Here is an 18,707-nt window from a genome sequence, read left to right as displayed (position 1 = left end):
CCATGAGTTAATGGAAATTTGAATTGGTAGATGTGCTATGTGGCCAGATTCTTTTCCAGGATTTAAATATTTTCTAAAGCTTCATAATTATCAGGGTATTTTCTGCTATGGATGAACTGAAATACTACCTTTCCAAATATCTCTTGCAAGAGGAGAGCAGTCAGTTGACTCAGTTGTAGCCAATGAGGTATAAATTTTAATACATATATATCTTCAAATTTTAATTTCGGAATCACCTTAAAGGTAGGCAGTGCATTCTTCACAGCTAGAGCTTCAGCAGCTATCTGGAACCATATGGTGGAAGCCACTTACTGAGACCTGTGAAACAAGAGCCCAGGTCCCTGACATATGAAGCCACCATACCTACCTTAAAATGTCTTTCACTTGAGGGAAAAATACATCTTTCTTACGTAAGCCACTGTTCATTGTTTCTGTTGTGTTATCAAAACTAATTGATATACTTAATTAATCCTAAATGACACAATGCCTTTGAAGATAATTTTATCAGCTTTGGTCCCAGCAGGAAAAGATGACATACTCAAAACTTTAATGAAGTCATTATATACAGAGATGTGGGCAGGGTTAAAGGAACCAATTTGGGAGTAGTAGCTACAAGAAACTATTTCAGCACCTAGGTCTGAAGAGGTATAAGGAGGGAGCTATTGATTCAACATGGTGAGAGCTGTATCCTTGAGACAGAGGCTAGCCTACAAGGGTTAGAAAAGCAGCCACACCGGCCCAGCACCGTGGCACATGCCTATAATCCCAGCACTTTGGAAGGCTGAGGCAGGCGGATCATTTGAGGTCAGAAGATCGAGACCAGCCTGACTAATATGGTGAAACCCCCTCTCTACTAAAATACAAATATTAGCTGGGCATGGTGGTGCACACCTGTAGTCCCAGCCTCTCAGGGAGGCTAAGGCAGGAGAATCACTTGAACCCAGGAGACAGAGGTCACAGTGAGCTGAGATTGTGCCACTGCACTCCAGCCTGGGGGACAGAATGAGACTCCATCTTAAAAAAAAAAAAAAAAAGAAAAAAGAAAAAAGGCAGCCACACTGAAACATGGCCCCAACAGATACCCAATTCTTTCTCCTTCCTCCTTTTAATTTCCTGATAGTCCCTCCCATTGGCCAAATGCAACCAGAAGCCAGAGGGCAAGGGAAACTGGGTGATGCAGTCTGCGAAAGTCAGCCTCTTGGGACACTGCAGGGAAAGAGGACCCCAGAGTGATTGTGAAGGGATGATGGAGAATACTAGCATATATGCAATTTATCCTAATTACAAATTGACTTTTTAGCTCTTTTTTTTTTAAATTATTTTTTTGGAGATGGAGTTTCACTCTTGTTGCCTAGGCTGGAGCGCAATGGCGTGATCTCGGCTCACTGAAAACTCCACCTCCTGGGTTCAAATGATTCTCCTGCCTCAGCCTCCTGAATAGCTGGGATTATAGGCTAATTTTTGCATTTTTAGTAGAGACGGGTTTTCGCCATGTTGACCAGGCTGGTCTCGAACTCCTGACCTCAGGTGATCTGCCTGCCTCGGCCTCCCAAAGTGCTAGTATTACAGGCATGAGTCACCACACCTGGCCCACTTTTTAGTTTTTAAGTGGCTTGAAGAAGAGACTGATATCATCTTAATTTGCATGAAATCACATAATTTGAAAGTTTATTGCTGCTGTTCATTTATTGTTTACTAGTTTAGATGTGAAAGGTACATACCTTATGGCTCAGCAATTCCACTTTTAGGAATCTGTGCATCCACTAAAAAGAATGAGGCATATAGCTGTACTGCTTTGGAAAGTTATTTAATGTATATAACCAGGGAAAAAAGTTAACTGCAGACCAATATGTTTCTCATGGTCTGAAACCAGTATGTTGTTATGGTCTGAAAAGCAAGCCCATGTGTAAATATCTCTATACAGATGTATTTGTTTAGGCATAGTGCAAAGTTGAGAAGAACTGTTCAGAATGGTCACCTGGTCAGGAGAAAAACAGCAGCAGCAGAAAAGGAGGGGCAGACTTTCTTTACCTTACACAGTTGATTGCCTATGGATGACTTTCCTTTCATGTTTTTTAGTATTTTCCAATAAAAAAACCCAAATCACAAAAATATGGAAGATCTCACTTAAGAAAAAGCTTAATTCAGGATATAACTTTCATTTTGTATATCCTTTTATCAGGCAGTTTCCTCTATATAAGGTTAGCAAATCAGCAGATTTACTAAAGTACATGCGGCCATTTGGCAGCTTGGATACTTACATTATATAATTTATAGAAAAAATATAAATATTGAGAAAATTTTTAAGTACTTAGCAGAAAGATAATTACTTTAGTAAAATGTTCGTCAGTCCTATTTAGTTTACAAATTCCATATTAAAACTGGAATCCAATATTTAAATCCCAATTGAAGACATTTAAACATTAGATTAAAAAAGAAATTCCCAGAGTAAAAATACATTTCAAATCTATGCTGCCTTTGTTAGTAAAAGGACAGAAATTTTTGCCACAGATTGTGGTAATTCTGAAACAGTTTTTTCAAAAAATAAGAGAAGCAGCAAATATTTTTATAATTCTTACTTTCAAAGATCTCCAAGTTCTGTGTAAATATCTTTCCAAGGAAGTAATAAATCAATTGAATGATTTCTCTGGATAATTACATTGCAGTTATTATAGTAAGGTAAAAATACTTAAAATTGGAACTTCAAGTTAAAGACCTCCAAAAGAAACAGAGTCTCTGGCATTCTCTAGGCTGTGGTGAACCATAACCTGTTATCAATCACTTGTCACCTTCTCATATTGTTAATTATAAATAAGATACATTAAAATTCTCTGAGCACTTTGCTGAAAATGGGTAACATGACCTTTGAAACACAGGTATGATTATGGGATAACAAGTATTAATGTGAAAATACATTTTTCTTAAAGGTTCAAGTGTTTTTGATGGAGTAGCTATTAAGTAACACAGGGCTTGAGCTGCTACTTATGCACTATAATAGGCATATAAAAAATTGTTTTTTGGCCAGATGCAGCGGCTCACGCCTGTAATCCCAGCACTTTGGGAGGCCGAGGTGGGCGGATCATGACATCAGGAGATCAAGACTATCCTGGCTAACACAGTGAAACCCCGTCTCTACTAAAAATACAAAAAAAATTAGCCAGGTGTGGTGGCGGGCGCCTGTAGTCCCAGTTACTCGGGAGGCTGACGCAGGAGAATGGCGTGAACTCATGAGGTGGAGCTTGCAGTGAGCCGAGATCGGGCCACTGCACTCTAGCCTAGGCGACAGAGCGAGACTCCATCTCAAAAAAAAAAAAAAAAAAAAAATTTGTTTTTTAAAGAAACATTTCAAGCATGAAATGTATATATCTCAGACATTATAATTTTGGATGAACTTCCATTTTCACCTCGTGTAATTAGACTGCAGATGATTCAAATATACAGCATTTTGAGAAAAAACTTTTTTTTCAAATTGCTAATAAATCAGTTATCATCTGCTTTATCTTCTCCAGATCAATTAAGACTTACCATAGCAGAAAAAGTGAAGAGAAAAGCTATAATATGGCCAAACAATCTAGTTATATAATTTGTTTCAAAAATCTACCCAATCTTTAATATAGTCATTCAATCCATTCTATTTTAAAAAAGATTTATTTTTCAATTACTTATGATTTTCAATTCAAGTTTATAACACAATTTTCATAGAACATTTATAGAATCACAGACTGCAGCTATGAATTTTACTCAAGACATGGGATTTTAGCAGTTCATTTTATTTATTTATTGTTTAGAGAGAGGGTCTTGCTCTGTCACCCAGGCTGGAGGGCAGTGGCATAATCACAGCTCACTGCAGCCTTGAACTCCTAAGCTGAAACAATCCTCCTGCCTCAGCCTCCAAAGTAGGTGGTACTAAAGGCATGCACTATTGCACCTTGTTAATTTTATTTTTATTTTTTGGAGATGAGGTCTTGCTGAGAGGTGAAGCCAGCTGGATTTCCTTGGTCGAGTGGGGACTTGGAGAACTTCTCTGTGTCTAACTAGAGGATTCTAAATGCACCAATCAGCACTCTGTGTCTAGCTAAAGGATTGTAAATGCACCAATCAGCACTCAGTAAAAAATGCACCAATCAGCACTCTGTGTCTAGCTAAAGGATTGTAAATGCACCAATGAGCACTCTGTAAAAACACACCAATCAGTGCTCTGGGTCTAGCTGAAGGATTGTAAATGCACCAATCAGCACTCTGTAAAATGGACCAACCAGCACTCTGTAAAATGGACAAACCAGCGCTTGTAAAATGGACCAATCAGCAGGACATGGGCAGGACCAAATAAGGGAATAAAAGCTGGCCACCCGAGCCAGCAGCGGCAACCCTCTCAGGTCCCCTTCCACGCTGTGGAAGCTTTGTTCTTTTGCTCTTCACAATAAATCTTGCTGCTGCTCACTCTTTGGGTCTGCATCACCTTTAAGAACTGTACCACTTGCTGCAAAGGTCCGTGGTTTCACTCCTGAAGTCAGCGAGACCACGAACCCACCAGAAGGAAGAAACTCTGGACACATCTGAACATCTGAAGGAATAAACGCCAAACACACCATCTTTAAGGGCTGTAACACTCAGCGCGAAGGTCTGCGGCTTCATTCTTGAAGTCTGCAAGACCAAGAACCCACCGGAAGGAATAAATTCCGGACACATTGCTGTTGCCCAGACTGGTCTGGAACTCCTGGCCTCAAGCAAACCTCCTGCCTCAGCCTTTCAAAGTGCTGGGATTACAGGCATGAGTTACCATGGTAGGCCTAGTTTATATATATATAGTTTTTGAGACAGAGTCTTGCTCTGTTGCCCAGGCTGGAGTGAAGTGGCACGATCTTGGCTCACTGCAACCTCCACCTCTCGGGTTCAAGCAATTATCCTGTCTCAGTCTCCCAGGTAGCTGGAATTACAGGCACCTGCCACCACACCCGGCTAATTTTTGTATTTTCAGTAGAGACAGGGTTTCACCATATTGGTCAGGCTGGTCTCGAACTCCTGACCTCAGGTGATCCACCTGCCTTGGCCTCCCAAAGTGCTGGGATTACAGGCATGAGCTACCATGCCCAGCACCTCCCTAATATTTTAAAAGATTATTATAAAGGGAGCCTGAACTATACTATGTTTTTTACACTGTGAGATAACAAGCCTGAACAACAATACAAGATGTTAAGGAGAGAGGGTCAGTTCAGTTCATCACTCTTTCAGAACTGCACTGGGATCATTTTGCCATTCCTTCTCAAGACCTAAAAATAAAACGATTACATTGTTGATTTTAAAGTGTTGTCTTACTCTATTCGTAGTTTTTATTTCTTGAAAGTTGACCTATAGCTTTGGAAGGACAGCAATGATAGGTGCCAGTTGGTGGACCCAGAGTGGTTACATCAACACATTTTGAAATACTTAAACAAAAAAAGAGTCAGACTAGAAAAATTCTGGGCAAGAGTAGGATTAATAAGATCCCTGCTTAAATTCCAGCCCCACTGTTTAGTTCCTAATGCAATAGAGAAGGCACCACATATAATGTACTTCCCTATGACATCCAAAAACCTCTGTCAGCTCAGAGCCATTTGTAGATATAAATCAGAGAAACCAAAATAATTTGGTTATAACATTTATTTATTTATTTTTGCACTGACTCCAAATAGCTTGAGCAATTTAAATAAACAGACTGCTAAATAGATTTCTTATTTAAGATGGGCTAATTAATTCTTTATTAAAACATATTTATTGAGACCTTCTCTATGTCAGGCATTAGACCAGATTCTGGGGAAACAATGATAGCCAAAATAACTTGGAAATATATCATGACAGCATTTTCTTTTAGAAAAAACTTACCAAATAGAGTTGAATATATTAATCAGTGTCCATCCCTATGATAAAAGGTTAAGATGATTACAGACTTTACAGCGTGTTCTTTCTTATATCCATTTGTACTCTTGCTGTGCTCTACTGACTCAAATGTTTTCTTATCAAGAGGACTTACTTTTCCATTATTCTGTAAAGGAGTTACAAAGAGTAAGGCTTACAGGAGGGCATTAAAAAATTGTCCAAATAATCCAAACATTGTATCAGTTGAGTAATGACCAAGAGTTGATTTAAAATCTCTTGTAATACTCACAAGGAATTTTGGGGTAGGGAAAGGAGGAAAGGAAAGAGTAACATGGGCGAAAGCTTTGGGATAAACTCTATCTAGAGTTTAGTGGCTGAAAATGTTCTATGTCTTATTTCATTTCTAGTTTTTGTTACTATCTTATTTGCTCACTTAAAGATTTTCACTTGATGCACAAATCAAAGGAAAATCTGGGGAGGGACCTAACCACAGGCAGATGAATTGTGTCTTTCAGTTCCAAAATGATGCTTTCTATAACAGTACAAAGTAGAAAAACAGAGTAACGGAACACACAGTGGTCCACATGGTCGTGCAAGCCCTTACTGGCAGATGCAGTTCTTTTTTAGCGGCACTGAAAGTCTCTTTTCAGTTCCATTGCAGAATCTGTCGTCTTGGCTGACAAATGGCAGTACGCAAGATTGTTGATGCTTCTGGCCAAATCAAGACTTATCTTATTCAGCTTATTCTCCGCAAAAATAAAGAAATAGAGAGTCAGAGGGTTACCAGGTACCTGAAATTTTGCCTGGATTTTTGATAAGATTGATTGAGCAGGGCCACTTGGGTATTTCATGAGAGGGACTCTGTTCAAAACTGCAGTAGTTCCCAGTCTTCTAGAATAGCTATCAGGAAGATATATGTGGGTGACTGGGAGTTCCTGTGGCTCCAGCTTTCTTGTCCTTCAAGACTCAGTTTGATTGTGATTTCTTCCATGAAGCCTTCCTTAATTTTTTAACTTAATTTCTCTCCTTTGCAACCAAATCCTCTCCTCTTCCACCAAGTACTATTATCACCGACATTTACATGTCTGGGCTTCATAACTAAGCCTCTTGAGGGCAGGATCTCTACTGGATTCAGATATGCATTCCTCAAGCACATCTTACTGTGCCCAGCATGAAGTAGGTACTCAACATGATATTAATGAATAAATGGGTAAATCTGACTGTGAAGAAGACCTGAGATTTCTCAAGTAAGTAGATGGTAGGTCACTAATTGCAGAGCAAGTAAGGTTTCTTATGACCTTGGCAGGGAAGAAGAGCAGGGAGGGCTGAGGAAATCGCTGGAATGGCAACTACTGACCATGGTAGCTCAAGAACACACATAAACACATTTAAGTTGGAGTATAGCAACTATGTGTTTCACATTTCACTAAGATGTCTATCATGTCAAATGTTCCCTTGGCATAAATAGCAGAAGTTTCTATGAAGGACTTTCTTTTATGTCATTTTACTGAAAAATCAAAGTAGGCACGTCTGCAATTAGTATCCTCATTTCACATGTTAGGATGATGAAGCAAAGGAGGTGAATGATTCAAAGTATTCTGTGCTCATATCTTTAGCTCTTTGCCTCCTCTTAACTAGAGAGTGCCAGGAAAAATGCTCTTATTTCATTTTCCTTGAGAATATACTTAGTTGTCAGAAATGAAAACTTAACCTGTATTATCAGTATCCATCATTTCTTAAGAAATCAATGTTTCATAAAATACTTAAGGTCTCATGTACATCCAAATTATTATTAATCAAGTGACATGAAAGGAATTACTCTGTTTTATAGACTTACTATAAAAGTATATTAAAGAAGGCTAGCTTGAGTTAGGCAATATGTTTGATCATGTTCTATGCAGTCCTTTTCATTAAATTTGATTTGGCTTGTGTGGTAATATTGTGGTCTTTGATAGGCATGCAGGTAAATGAAGTTAATAATATATAAAAATGAATCATGTAGAAAATCAGGGAGGAGAGAAGTAGTCACTGAATTCCTGTAGGGACCATAGTTTGGTTCATTAAAAAAATTTGGTTTTCAGCTGGGCGCAGTGGCTCACGCCTATAATCTCAGCGCACTTTGGAAGGCCGAGGAGGATGGATCACAAGGTCAGGAGATCGAGACCATCCTGGCTAACACAGTGAAACCTTGTCTCTACTAAAAACACGCACACACACAAAATTAGCTGGGCGTGGTGGCAGGGACCTGTAGTCCCAGCTACTCGGGAGGCTGAGGCAGGAGAATGGCATGAACCTGGGAGGCGGAGCTTGCAGTGAGCTGAGACCGCGCCACTGCACTCCAGCCTGGGTGACAGAGTGAGACTCCATCTAAAAAACAAAAACTCAAAAAACAATTCTGTCACAGTATAAGCTTCTGTATTTGGGGAACTTGCCACAGAGGAACACTGGTATTAAATATACTTGAAGTAGACCAGATTTTCACTGTTTTATAGGTAAGATGATGAGGGATATTGAGAAAACTGCCTAGCCCAGACCACTAAAATATACTTTCCAATAGGGTGGTAGTACTTCTATAGTTTATAAGTTATTACAAAGTATGAAATAAAAATATTTCATAAACTGTAACCCCTTTTTAAAGTCACTAAAATTGTATGCATCTATATTAAAAACCACACAAATCTCAGTTCATTTGGGGCACTTTTATTTGCAGCTAAGGAAAAAGGAAACTAGCATCTATTTAGAATGGGAAAGCATGTTTGTATGAAACCAAATGTTTCATCATCACTTATTTTCTACACTCTGTGCAATTGAGTGTTTTATATTTTTCATTTTCAACAGAGATTTGAATTTTAATAGTCCCAGAAATATAAAGAAGATGGCATTAAAATGTCCTATATGTTGGCAGTCCTACCCTGAAGACTTTTTGTGCTTATCTTGTGTTCTGAGCTACAGTTTCACAGAGACTAAATTAGAGTGACTGGACAACAGGAGAAAATAGAAACAGGAAATATTCATGTCAGCTGGTAAAAACCAGTTTTGTAAAGCAAGGCCTAAAAGTCCTATCTCTGGCATGTTTAGTATGGAACATACAGTTGATTGTCATTCAGCTACTAGAGAAAGGTATTCTACAATGGCAGACAGCCTTATCAAAACAATTAGCTGGTTTTCCCCACAGGGAATAGCAGTGGGTTAAGTAAGATTGAAGTGAGAGCTCTTATTGGTTTTCTCAGAAATTATTTCTATATCATAGGTATTTGGCCAACTGATTAGGTCTAGCATGAACATATGATTTCTAAAACGAGCTGAGATCTGCTAACATGTTGCAAGGGAGCATCTAGTAGAAGCTGATCTCCAAGCAAAATCATCAATTTATTTAAGTTTCAAAAATTTTTTTTCCCATAAATATGTTCTTTAACATGCACATTCTGCTTATATTGTTTAGCGTGCTTTTCATTGTGTCTAAAAATTTGCAATATGGTGAAATAAAATATTTAAAAATGGTTGAACACCATATGAAAGATGAAATCTCATATTTATAGCATGTAATTCAATTCTCATCATTGCACTAAGAAACACTACTGTGTACCATTCATTTTAACAGACTTATTTATGTTAGCTTTATTAACAGTATAACATTTTCATGCAATCTTAAATTTTATGTTTTAATTTTCACAATGTTTGATTTAATTCAAATCAACAAATATTCAAGCCTACATGAGAGACAAATGAAATGAGACTACCTTTATATATAATCAGAAAAATCCTTTTAAGAGTAAAAAGTTAATATTGGGATTTAAAAACCTCAATTTCCAATGTTATTGCTGACAATCCAATCCAACTATGTGTATATTACTTAGGCCACAGGACTGCCCATTAGTCTTTCTTGTCGGAGAGCAATTAACCTCTTGAACCACTTTTCCTCAGCATCAGCTTTCTCGATAAATAACTGAAATAAGAAAAGAAAAAGAAAAAAATGTTACTGTCTCCCAATAAGTTGAATTTGACCTAATATGACAGAACCCACCTTTGTAGAATATACCTCTCAACACAAGATTTGGATATTGTTTAACTCTTGATGACCTCTTAATTGATGACTATCTATTTGGAATTACTAATGCTCAGAAATTCTTGGATTAAAAGAACTACTAGTATCAACACCATTGGTTAACAATTTTGTACCTTATATTTGTGAAGTTTATTTCCTACAACTTTTCCAAAACACAGCAGAATTACACCATTTCATAGAGGACAGCAAAGTACGATGTTAGTGATGTGCTCACAGATAATGAACAAAGTAGAGCTAAGTCAGAAATGGAACTTTCAGTGCTAGATTTTTAAACAAACACTTCTCATGGTGCTGATCAATTCAGCTAAAAAAAAAAAGGGAAAAAATGCTTCTCTTTGTCTGTTTTTCTTAACCATAGACAGAATACGTTTACAAGTTAGGCAACATGAATTGGACCCTACTGTATTCAAATATAGATAACAGTTCTAATTAGATAAACAGTTCTGGCCTGGGGGCCAGATGCCTATTTTTACCAAGAGAATATGAACCTGTTTCCTCCAATGGTCTTCTTGGTGTTAGCACAAAAGGATAACAGTTTGAAATAATTTGAGTAAATTAGACTTCAACTGACATTTGTAAAGTTTAAGGATATTACATTTGGATGGGCCAGGGAATTGTCATCTTGGTACTTGATAGCAGTAGGGATGCTGCTGGGATCTATCTCTTTTTCAGTACTGGGTGGATCGGCAACTGCTGATGCTGGTCCTGATGTTGAAGTTGCCTGTTTCACTTCACTAGGTTCCACTGACTGAAAGAAACAACACGTATTAATTTCAACACAATACACAATTAGAGTTTCACTTCAATAATATTTCTGATTTTGAGTAACAACTGTTCAATTAGTCTCCTTTGAGATGATACCCATCTCCAAAAAGGCCCTACTTTTTGTATTTGTTTTCTTTAGAAATACAGTTATTTTATTTTTATATTTGCTTCTTTTAGGAATAATTATATTTAGGAATACAGTTATATATATAGAAATAGAATATAAGAATAACTATATTGTATTTGTTTTAGGAATAACACAAAAATGCTGAGAAAATGTTCATCATTTCTTATGATGAGCATATTTTTCTTAAGAAATTGGTACTTATGTGCCTATACTATTGAGAGATACATTATTTCATATATCTAAATTCTATTAATCGAAGCAAGCTTACAACAAATATCCAACATTTAGTTGGCCTCTTTAGGTATGAAAAGTAAATTCAAAGGTTATCTTTAAAAAAATAGCCTTATTGAGTGATAGAATTCATATACCATACAATTTACCCTTTTAAATTACATAATTCAATGGCTTTTACCATATCCACGGAGTTGTGCAATTATTACCAGAATCAACTTTAGAACATTTTCATCATCTCCCACAAAACCTCATACCATTAGCAATCATTCCCCATTTATTCCAACCTTTCCATTCTAGGTAACAATTAATCTCCTTTCTCTATGGATTTGCCCATTCCAGACATTTCAGATAAAAGGAATCATACAGGCCGGGCGTGGTGGCTCAAGCCTGTAATCCCAGCACTTTGGGAGGCCGAGACGGGCGGATCACGAGGTCAGGAGATCGAGACCATCCTGGCTAACATGGCGAAACCCCGTCTCTACTAAAAAAATACAAAAAACTAGCCGGGCGAGGTGGCGGGCGCCTGTAGTCCCAGCTACTTGGGAGGCTGAGGCAGGAGAATGGCGTAAACCCGGGGGGCGGAGCTTGCAGTGAGCTGAGATCTGGCCACTGCACTCCAGCCTGGGCGACAAAGCGAGACTCCGTCTCAAAAAAAAAAAAAGGAATCATACAATATGTGGTCTTCCATGACTGATTCTTTCATTTAGCATAATTTTTTTGTTTTTGAGACAGAGTCTTGTTCTGTCACCCAGGCTGGAGTGCAATGGCGTGATCTTGGCTCACTGCAACCTCTATCTCCCAGGTTCAAGTGATTCTCCTGCCTCAGCCTCCCGAGCAGCTGGGATTACAGGCGCATACCACCACGCACACTCAGCTAATTTTTGTATTTTTAGTGGAGATGAGGTCTTGCCATGTTGACCAGGGTGATCTCGAACTCCTGTCCTCAAGTGATCCGCCCGCCTTGGCCTCCCAAAGTACTAGGATTACAGGCGTGAGTCACTGTGCCCAGACGCATAACGTTTTTAAGGTTCATCCGTATTGCAGCACATATCAGTACTTCATTATTCTTTATTGCTAAATAATGTCCCATTGTATGGATCTACCACATTTTATTTATCTTTTCATCAGCTGATGAACTCAAAGGTTGTCTTGGAGCTCCTTAAAATATTAAAATATATATATATAAAAGTTTGAAAAAAAAGTACAATGTATCTTTGGAAAAAATAAAACTCTAGGATTTCTTATACTATCATGCAAACCATAGACTCCCAATTCATTCCACCTTTACTGAATATTCACCAGGTGCCAGGCACTGTACCAAGTGCTGGGGACACAACTAAGAAATCATTGCTTCTGCCTTGAAAGAGCCAGCAGATTACTGCTCACTTAGTTACATTTCAATGTCTTCTTCCCTGAGAAAGAAGGCCAGGGAGTGACTGAGTAGCAGCAAAGTTACAGGGATAATATGAAGTGGATTAGATGAGAAACTGAAATTAAAAAGTAAAATTAAATAAAAACAAGAAGAATAGGAGATTAATTCTGTTATGTAGCCTTTTTTATACCCATTTGTTCCACACCTATTGTTTTTCAATTTCCATTTATTTCAACTTATCTACTTCTGAACACTTCACTTCTCTGAACAAAGCCAAAAACAGATGTCATTAAGAAAAATATACACAGGATAAAGTATGCATAAATTAAATTGTTCATAGGTTAATTTGTTTTAGAGTTGGAGATCCATTTATTTAACCAGTATTTACTGAGCACTACTAATTGCTAAGCACTGGGTACACAGGCAGAGTCAAATAGATATGGTCCCTGTCCCAAGTGGCATTTATATGTTGCTAATGGAGTTGACAGATTATAAACAAATAAATTCCAAAATAGTGCATAATCACAAATTGTAGTATGTGCTATAAAGGAATATACAAGGTGCTGACAAAGAATGATGGGGATCAGGAAGGGAAAAACATCTACTTTAGATTGGGTGGCTAGGGATGGCTTCTCTAGGAGGTGAAATTTAAGCCCTGAAGACTTAGAAGGAGCCAGGCAAGTGAAGAGGAAGAACAAGTCTCTGGTCAGAGGGAAAAGACAAAGATTCTGAGAGAGAAGAGCTTGGTGTCTTTGAAGATCAGAAAAAAGGCCACACGGGCTGGTGTATAGTGAGCAAAAGAGACAGTGAGACACTGCAGGCCAGAACTTGGGGTATTTCTTCCTTAACACAGCCACATCGCCACTCTGCATGGGTATCACTTCCCAGCACCATAGCAGGCAAGTGACCTCAGACAGAAAGTCGGGCAACTGTGGGGCTCACCTTTTATTTCCCTTCTCCAAAGGATCACCCTCCTGAGCTGCCTATTGTTACATTCCTAAACAAACAATGCCTCACACATCTTGTCAAGTTCTATAGCTGTTTACGGTGGGAGGGCAAATTTGGTACCAGTTATTCTGTAATGGTCAGATGGTCAGTAAAGTATAATTATTCTTGAAAAATATTGTTTTGGCTGCTGAATGGGTCCTAGAGAAATGCAAAAGGAAAATCAGGAAGAAAAACCAGAGGTCTACTGTAACAGTTAAAGAATGAGATGATGATTTGGAATTAAATGGTGGCTGTGGAGTTTTGAGAGGAGACAAGTTCTGAGCTATTTTGGGGATGATGATATCGAGATCCACTTTTTTTTTAAGGCATGTATTTTATTCAATTAAAATACTCTATTTTTTCGTTTTTATTGCAATGGAAGCTGATCAGCATTCATAGGAGAGATATATTCCCTTGTGGACAAAAGGGCTAGATATCTGAGGCACAGATATCTGGACAGTCATGTATGTTTAGGAATTCTTACAAAGTAAGAGAAATCTATTCTACAAATTGTTTTCAAATGTTAAGATGCTTATGACTACTAAATCTAACAACTAATGATGCCAATGTTAATGATAATATTAACTTTTATAGATATTTGAATATTTATTCAATTTGTTTTGGCAGCTTTATTGTTATATTTTGGAGTCAGTAATTTTTTTCACCAAGTCTCAAACATTTGTATGTCTCCAACACACTGTGCCTAGATGGTTTGTGGCCCTAAGTGATGTTATACTGACGCTTTTAACAACTAAGGACATTTAAAAAGCCCAATATTCTGCACAAGGGCAAGTGGGAAATATGCTAATCCAAGAGGTTCAAGACATTGATTTTTGGTAGTCTATACTGCCTTACAGAGACTGTAAGAGTGTGTCATTCTGCATATCTTAGCCATGGCGTGATAGGGCTTAGCCGGGAGACACTATCCATGTTAAATTGCCTTAAAAAGATGTGGAGTGCTATTATTCTAGTTATCAAAGATGTGGATACCACCTCTTCAGGTAGCAGAGATAAGATTCTACCATATAAACCAAGCAATCTCATCTTGTTTTTATCTATACAGTACATTAATGATTTCTTTGAGAAGTACTTACATATAATAGAAGGTGAAGCTCTCAGAGGTTAGATCAGAGCATGGAAGTTATTGTTTAACAATGGGCAATTAAAAATTTGTAGAGAGAACCACTAATTGCTACTTTATTTAAGTGAGAAAAACTGCAAGATAAAATTTTCCCTTGACTATAAAACAAAACCTCAAAATGGCTACTATCAAATATCTGGCTTTGAGTAGCGCTGCCATCTGGTGGTTTAGTTTGTAAAAATTAGTTCTAAAATCTACTTCCAAGTAGGCCAAAAGACCATGCTGCATAGGGTTATTTATCCTTCTTTTGAACACAGGTGGGTATCTGCCAGATACAACAATATTAGGGTTGAATAACTCATACTAAGTTTGAAAACAAGATGCATCTTCGTTCCTCAATGATATATCAGGGACTATCAGATTCCCTCTTTACTCAGACAAAAGAAATACGATTTCAGAGTTGAACCAGTTAAATCAATATGTGTTGCAGGAGACACAGTGTCTAGCATGTCACTGGTAATAGCCACTTTTCTGGTAAAAGCTCCCTAGCTTAATTAGTGGAATTAACACAGCTAAACAAAGACTGTACCAACTGAAGGGGTGGCCAGCATACAAAAGCCTTTTTTTAAGGGATACAAACTTTATATCAAAGTGTACAAAACTGTCCAGGAGAAAAATACGTTGAAACTAGGATCATGGGTAATTCAGTCCTCAAGTGAGTTAATCCTTGCTATGCATCAGGGATAGTCCATCATATCTTTCCATGATCTGGATAAAAGGGTCCACAAGATAATTTACCTCCTTTTGCTAAGAAATCTCCTCATAAATAATTCAGCTTCTTGGGCATCCTGAATCCTCACCTTATATTGCAGATACAGGTATTTTAGAATCTAGGCAGGGATATCACTTTCTAAAGTAATAAACTGTCCCTTTGTTCTATATTTCAGTCAAGTGTGAATTTATTCATTGTTAGACTGTCACTGATCTTCTGATCATTCTGAAGTGTAGTGACTAATAAAAGTCCAGTAAGACTTCAGACTATTGTATATTCACCAAGATAAATGCCACCTTATGAAGCTTTCTAGCATATTCTCCTGTTAGCACTACTTCCTACCTTTCAATGCATGCTTTGTTGGAGGCATTGAATTGAAAATAAGTTTAAAGGGAGAAATTAACAATTAGTACCAAGTGAGAAAAAGTTGTTTAGTAGAAAACCTAGTGTATTGACTGTGGAAGAATAAGCATTTCTACATAATTAAAATGCTAGTTTATCATAAGAGAGTCCAATAAAAACTGGGTGTCAGGGTAAACTTCACAAACAAATATAAGGAAAGCAAGTTTTAAAATACATTATAGTAATTCCATTAGGATATATGAATGGCCTTGTAATATGTAAGAATAAGATTAAATAAAACAGGCAACTACATTTATGAATGTTCAGTTCACGGCCCCAATTTTTTTAGGAGTTGTGCTGGCAAACTACCAAAAGTTCAAAGGAAATCAACAAAATGGCAACACAAGGACCACAGATTATCCAGGGCTATCTGGTCCTATGCCTGACATGTAGTATATGCTCAATACATCTCTCCTGAATAAATTATTTGAAAAAGTATGTGGTAATTGAAAAGACTTTAATCTCACTAATAACAAAAGAAGTGCTAATGGAAACAGGCCAATTTTTACCTATTAGGTCAGTAAACATGACAAACCTGATAGGATTGGGTGCTAACCAAGGTATCTGTGGGAGGCAGTTATCTCTTTGAACTTCTTGGTAGAATTTGAATTGGTAGAATATTTTCAGAGGGTGACTTGGAAACATGTATTAAAACAATGTTAACCTTTAACAAGTAATTCCATCTTAAAATTTTATTTTAAAAAGATAATAAATGTGAACTTAAAATCTCTGAAGTTAAAACTACTTACTTGATATCAGAGGAAAAATAACCGTCAGGAGACATCAACAGGATATTATACAGCCATTAATACAATTTATGGATGGAGAATATTTTAGAGTGTTAATTATAACCATATTTTCATTAGATGAATGTTATTAAAGAATATATGTATTTCCTAGGATACCTTTTCCTACAATAGAAACCTAATTCCTAAAAGCAGTCCTACCAACGAATGAAAGAATAAAATATTCAATGGAAGTAAAACGTCAGTCAAAGCTCCTTTACCACAGTCAAATAAGTGATAACCATCTGGGCAAAGAATGAAGATACATGTGACAATATGGGTATTAGTTTTTATTATTAAAGCCCTTTTCTAACTTTTCTCTAGCAATGTCAATTCAAAAAGTAGATGTACACATTTGAAAAGAAAACTGTGTATGTTAAGAAATGTGCATTACTGTTATAGAACTATTTTGTTGACATATTATTTTGTCTTCCTGGTGAATTTAAAAATAAAAATGACATCTGACACATTTTATAGTATTTTCTATACAAATTAAACTTATATTAAAGTGATTAAGTGAGTCTCCCTAATTTGTTTTCTCTCTCTCAGCAACATGGCCGACCCTCTCTTGCTTTACTTCGTCTATTAGAAGAAACACATGTAAGTAAAATCCATTAATAAAGCATCTCTTCAGATAGAATCCAAAGGTTTACTCATAATGGGTGGATAAAAACTTACCTTTTTGACTTCTTTACTTGATCTGAATGTCTGCTGAACAAAAGAATCACTTTCAATAGCTTCAATTTCTTTCACTCTTTTTACTTGTTCTACCAGGGTGGGTTGGTCTGAAAAAGAGGGTATAATGTCAGTGTATTTTGGTGTAAGCATGTTAATAACACTATACCTAAGCAATGTTCTTTCTATGAAGAAATTTTACTACTTATGAAATTTAATTGGATAAAAAGACATTATAAATTAAGCTACAACAAGAAACTCTTTTGTTTTGAGATCCACAATTACAACATTCCTATGAATTAAGACTCATACTCAAAACCTAAAACACTGCTAAGAAGGCACTGCTATAATGATCTCAGCTAATCTGGTGGGGGGGCTTTTTCTTAAACTTTAACATTTTATCATGGAAATACACATAAAAACGATAAGGGCACAGTGAATCCACCTGTACGCAATGCTCAGCTTCTATAACCATTAACTTTCTGTTATTCTTATTTAATCAATCTATACCCACCTCAATTTTTTTGGGTGGATCTGATATATTTAAAAGTAAATCTGAGGCATCATACCATTTTATCCCTAAATATTTTAGTAGGCATCTCCAACAGATAAGAACTTAAATAAAAAGAACAATAACTTGACAATTTGCACAACTAAAAATATTATCTATAATTCCTTAATTTGAATACATCTATAAATATTCCATATTTAATTTTCACTGATTGTAAAAAAGTCTTTTATAGTTGGTTTGTTTGAAATAGGATTCAAACAAAGTCTATACATTGCACTGGGTTGGTAAGTACCTTAAGTCTCCTTTTATCACTTACAGTCCACTGCCTTTCCCTTTCATTGTCATTTATTCACTGAAGAATATGAATCATGTATCTTGTAAAATTTCTAGATTTTGGATCTGGTTGATTTTATTCTCATGATATTATTTAACATGTTCCTCTATTTCCCATGTTTTGTGTAAACCACTAGTGAAACCTAAAGGCTTAATTACATTAAGCTTCAATTTCTTTGGGTGAAGAATACATCATAGGTGATGCTGTGTCATTCCTATTACATCATATCAGGATGCACGTTTCCTACTTTTAGTGGTTAAGATTGATCAGTGGGGACAAGGTGAGTCAGTCTGACCCCTTAGAAAGTTCCCCATCAATCTTTCACTTAGCAAATTAGCAACACTGTTTGTTGCTTTGAGCCATTATTTCATTAGAGGTTGTAAAATGGTGATACTCTATCATTCTTCCTGCATTTATTAGCTCTGATTCTTCTATAATGAAGAACATCTCCTCAGTGACTGTGAAATACAGCCTATATAGGAAAGTCACAATAAATGTTTGATTCTTTCCCTTTATCAATTTAGGTCCAAAGGTGACCAAAGATGGTCATTATGAATTCATGAATATTTGTTTATTTAATGTACTTCAGTCCATGGTAGTCATTTTCTTATTTTGATGCTTCAATTGTTTCATTTTTGGGTAGTGGGATCCTCTTGAAGTTGATTCCTATAGCCTTTCAATATAATCCCCAGTAGTTATGGCTTAATAAGAGTTGTAGGATCATCTTGAACAGCTTCTGT

At 36.8% G+C, this 18,707-nt stretch overlaps 1 protein-coding gene across 1 annotated transcript in view; it reads right to left on the bottom strand.

Moving 5' to 3' along the window:
- Window positions 1-9,415: 9,415 nt before the first annotated feature.
- RSRC1 (arginine/serine-rich coiled-coil 1) overlaps window positions 9,416-18,707 on the bottom strand; it is a 411,611-nt gene continuing 402,319 nt past the window's right edge. The window contains exons 8-10 of the mRNA XM_011959037.1: window positions 17,126-17,232; window positions 10,518-10,670; window positions 9,416-9,802 (exon numbers count right to left, since the gene is read on the bottom strand). Of these exons, the coding sequence (XP_011814427.1) occupies window positions 9,710-9,802; window positions 10,518-10,670; window positions 17,126-17,232 (353 nt within the window). The 3' untranslated portion in view covers window positions 9,416-9,709. The remainder of the gene's footprint in view (window positions 9,803-10,517; window positions 10,671-17,125; window positions 17,233-18,707) is intronic.

Source organism: Colobus angolensis, unplaced genomic scaffold (genome assembly GCF_000951035.1).
Source record: "Colobus angolensis palliatus isolate OR3802 unplaced genomic scaffold, Cang.pa_1.0 Scaffold48, whole genome shotgun sequence".
NCBI lineage: Eukaryota > Metazoa > Chordata > Mammalia > Primates > Cercopithecidae > Colobus > Colobus angolensis.
The sequence above is the reverse complement of the archived record's forward strand: the minus strand, read 5'-3'. Positions and strand labels throughout refer to the sequence as shown.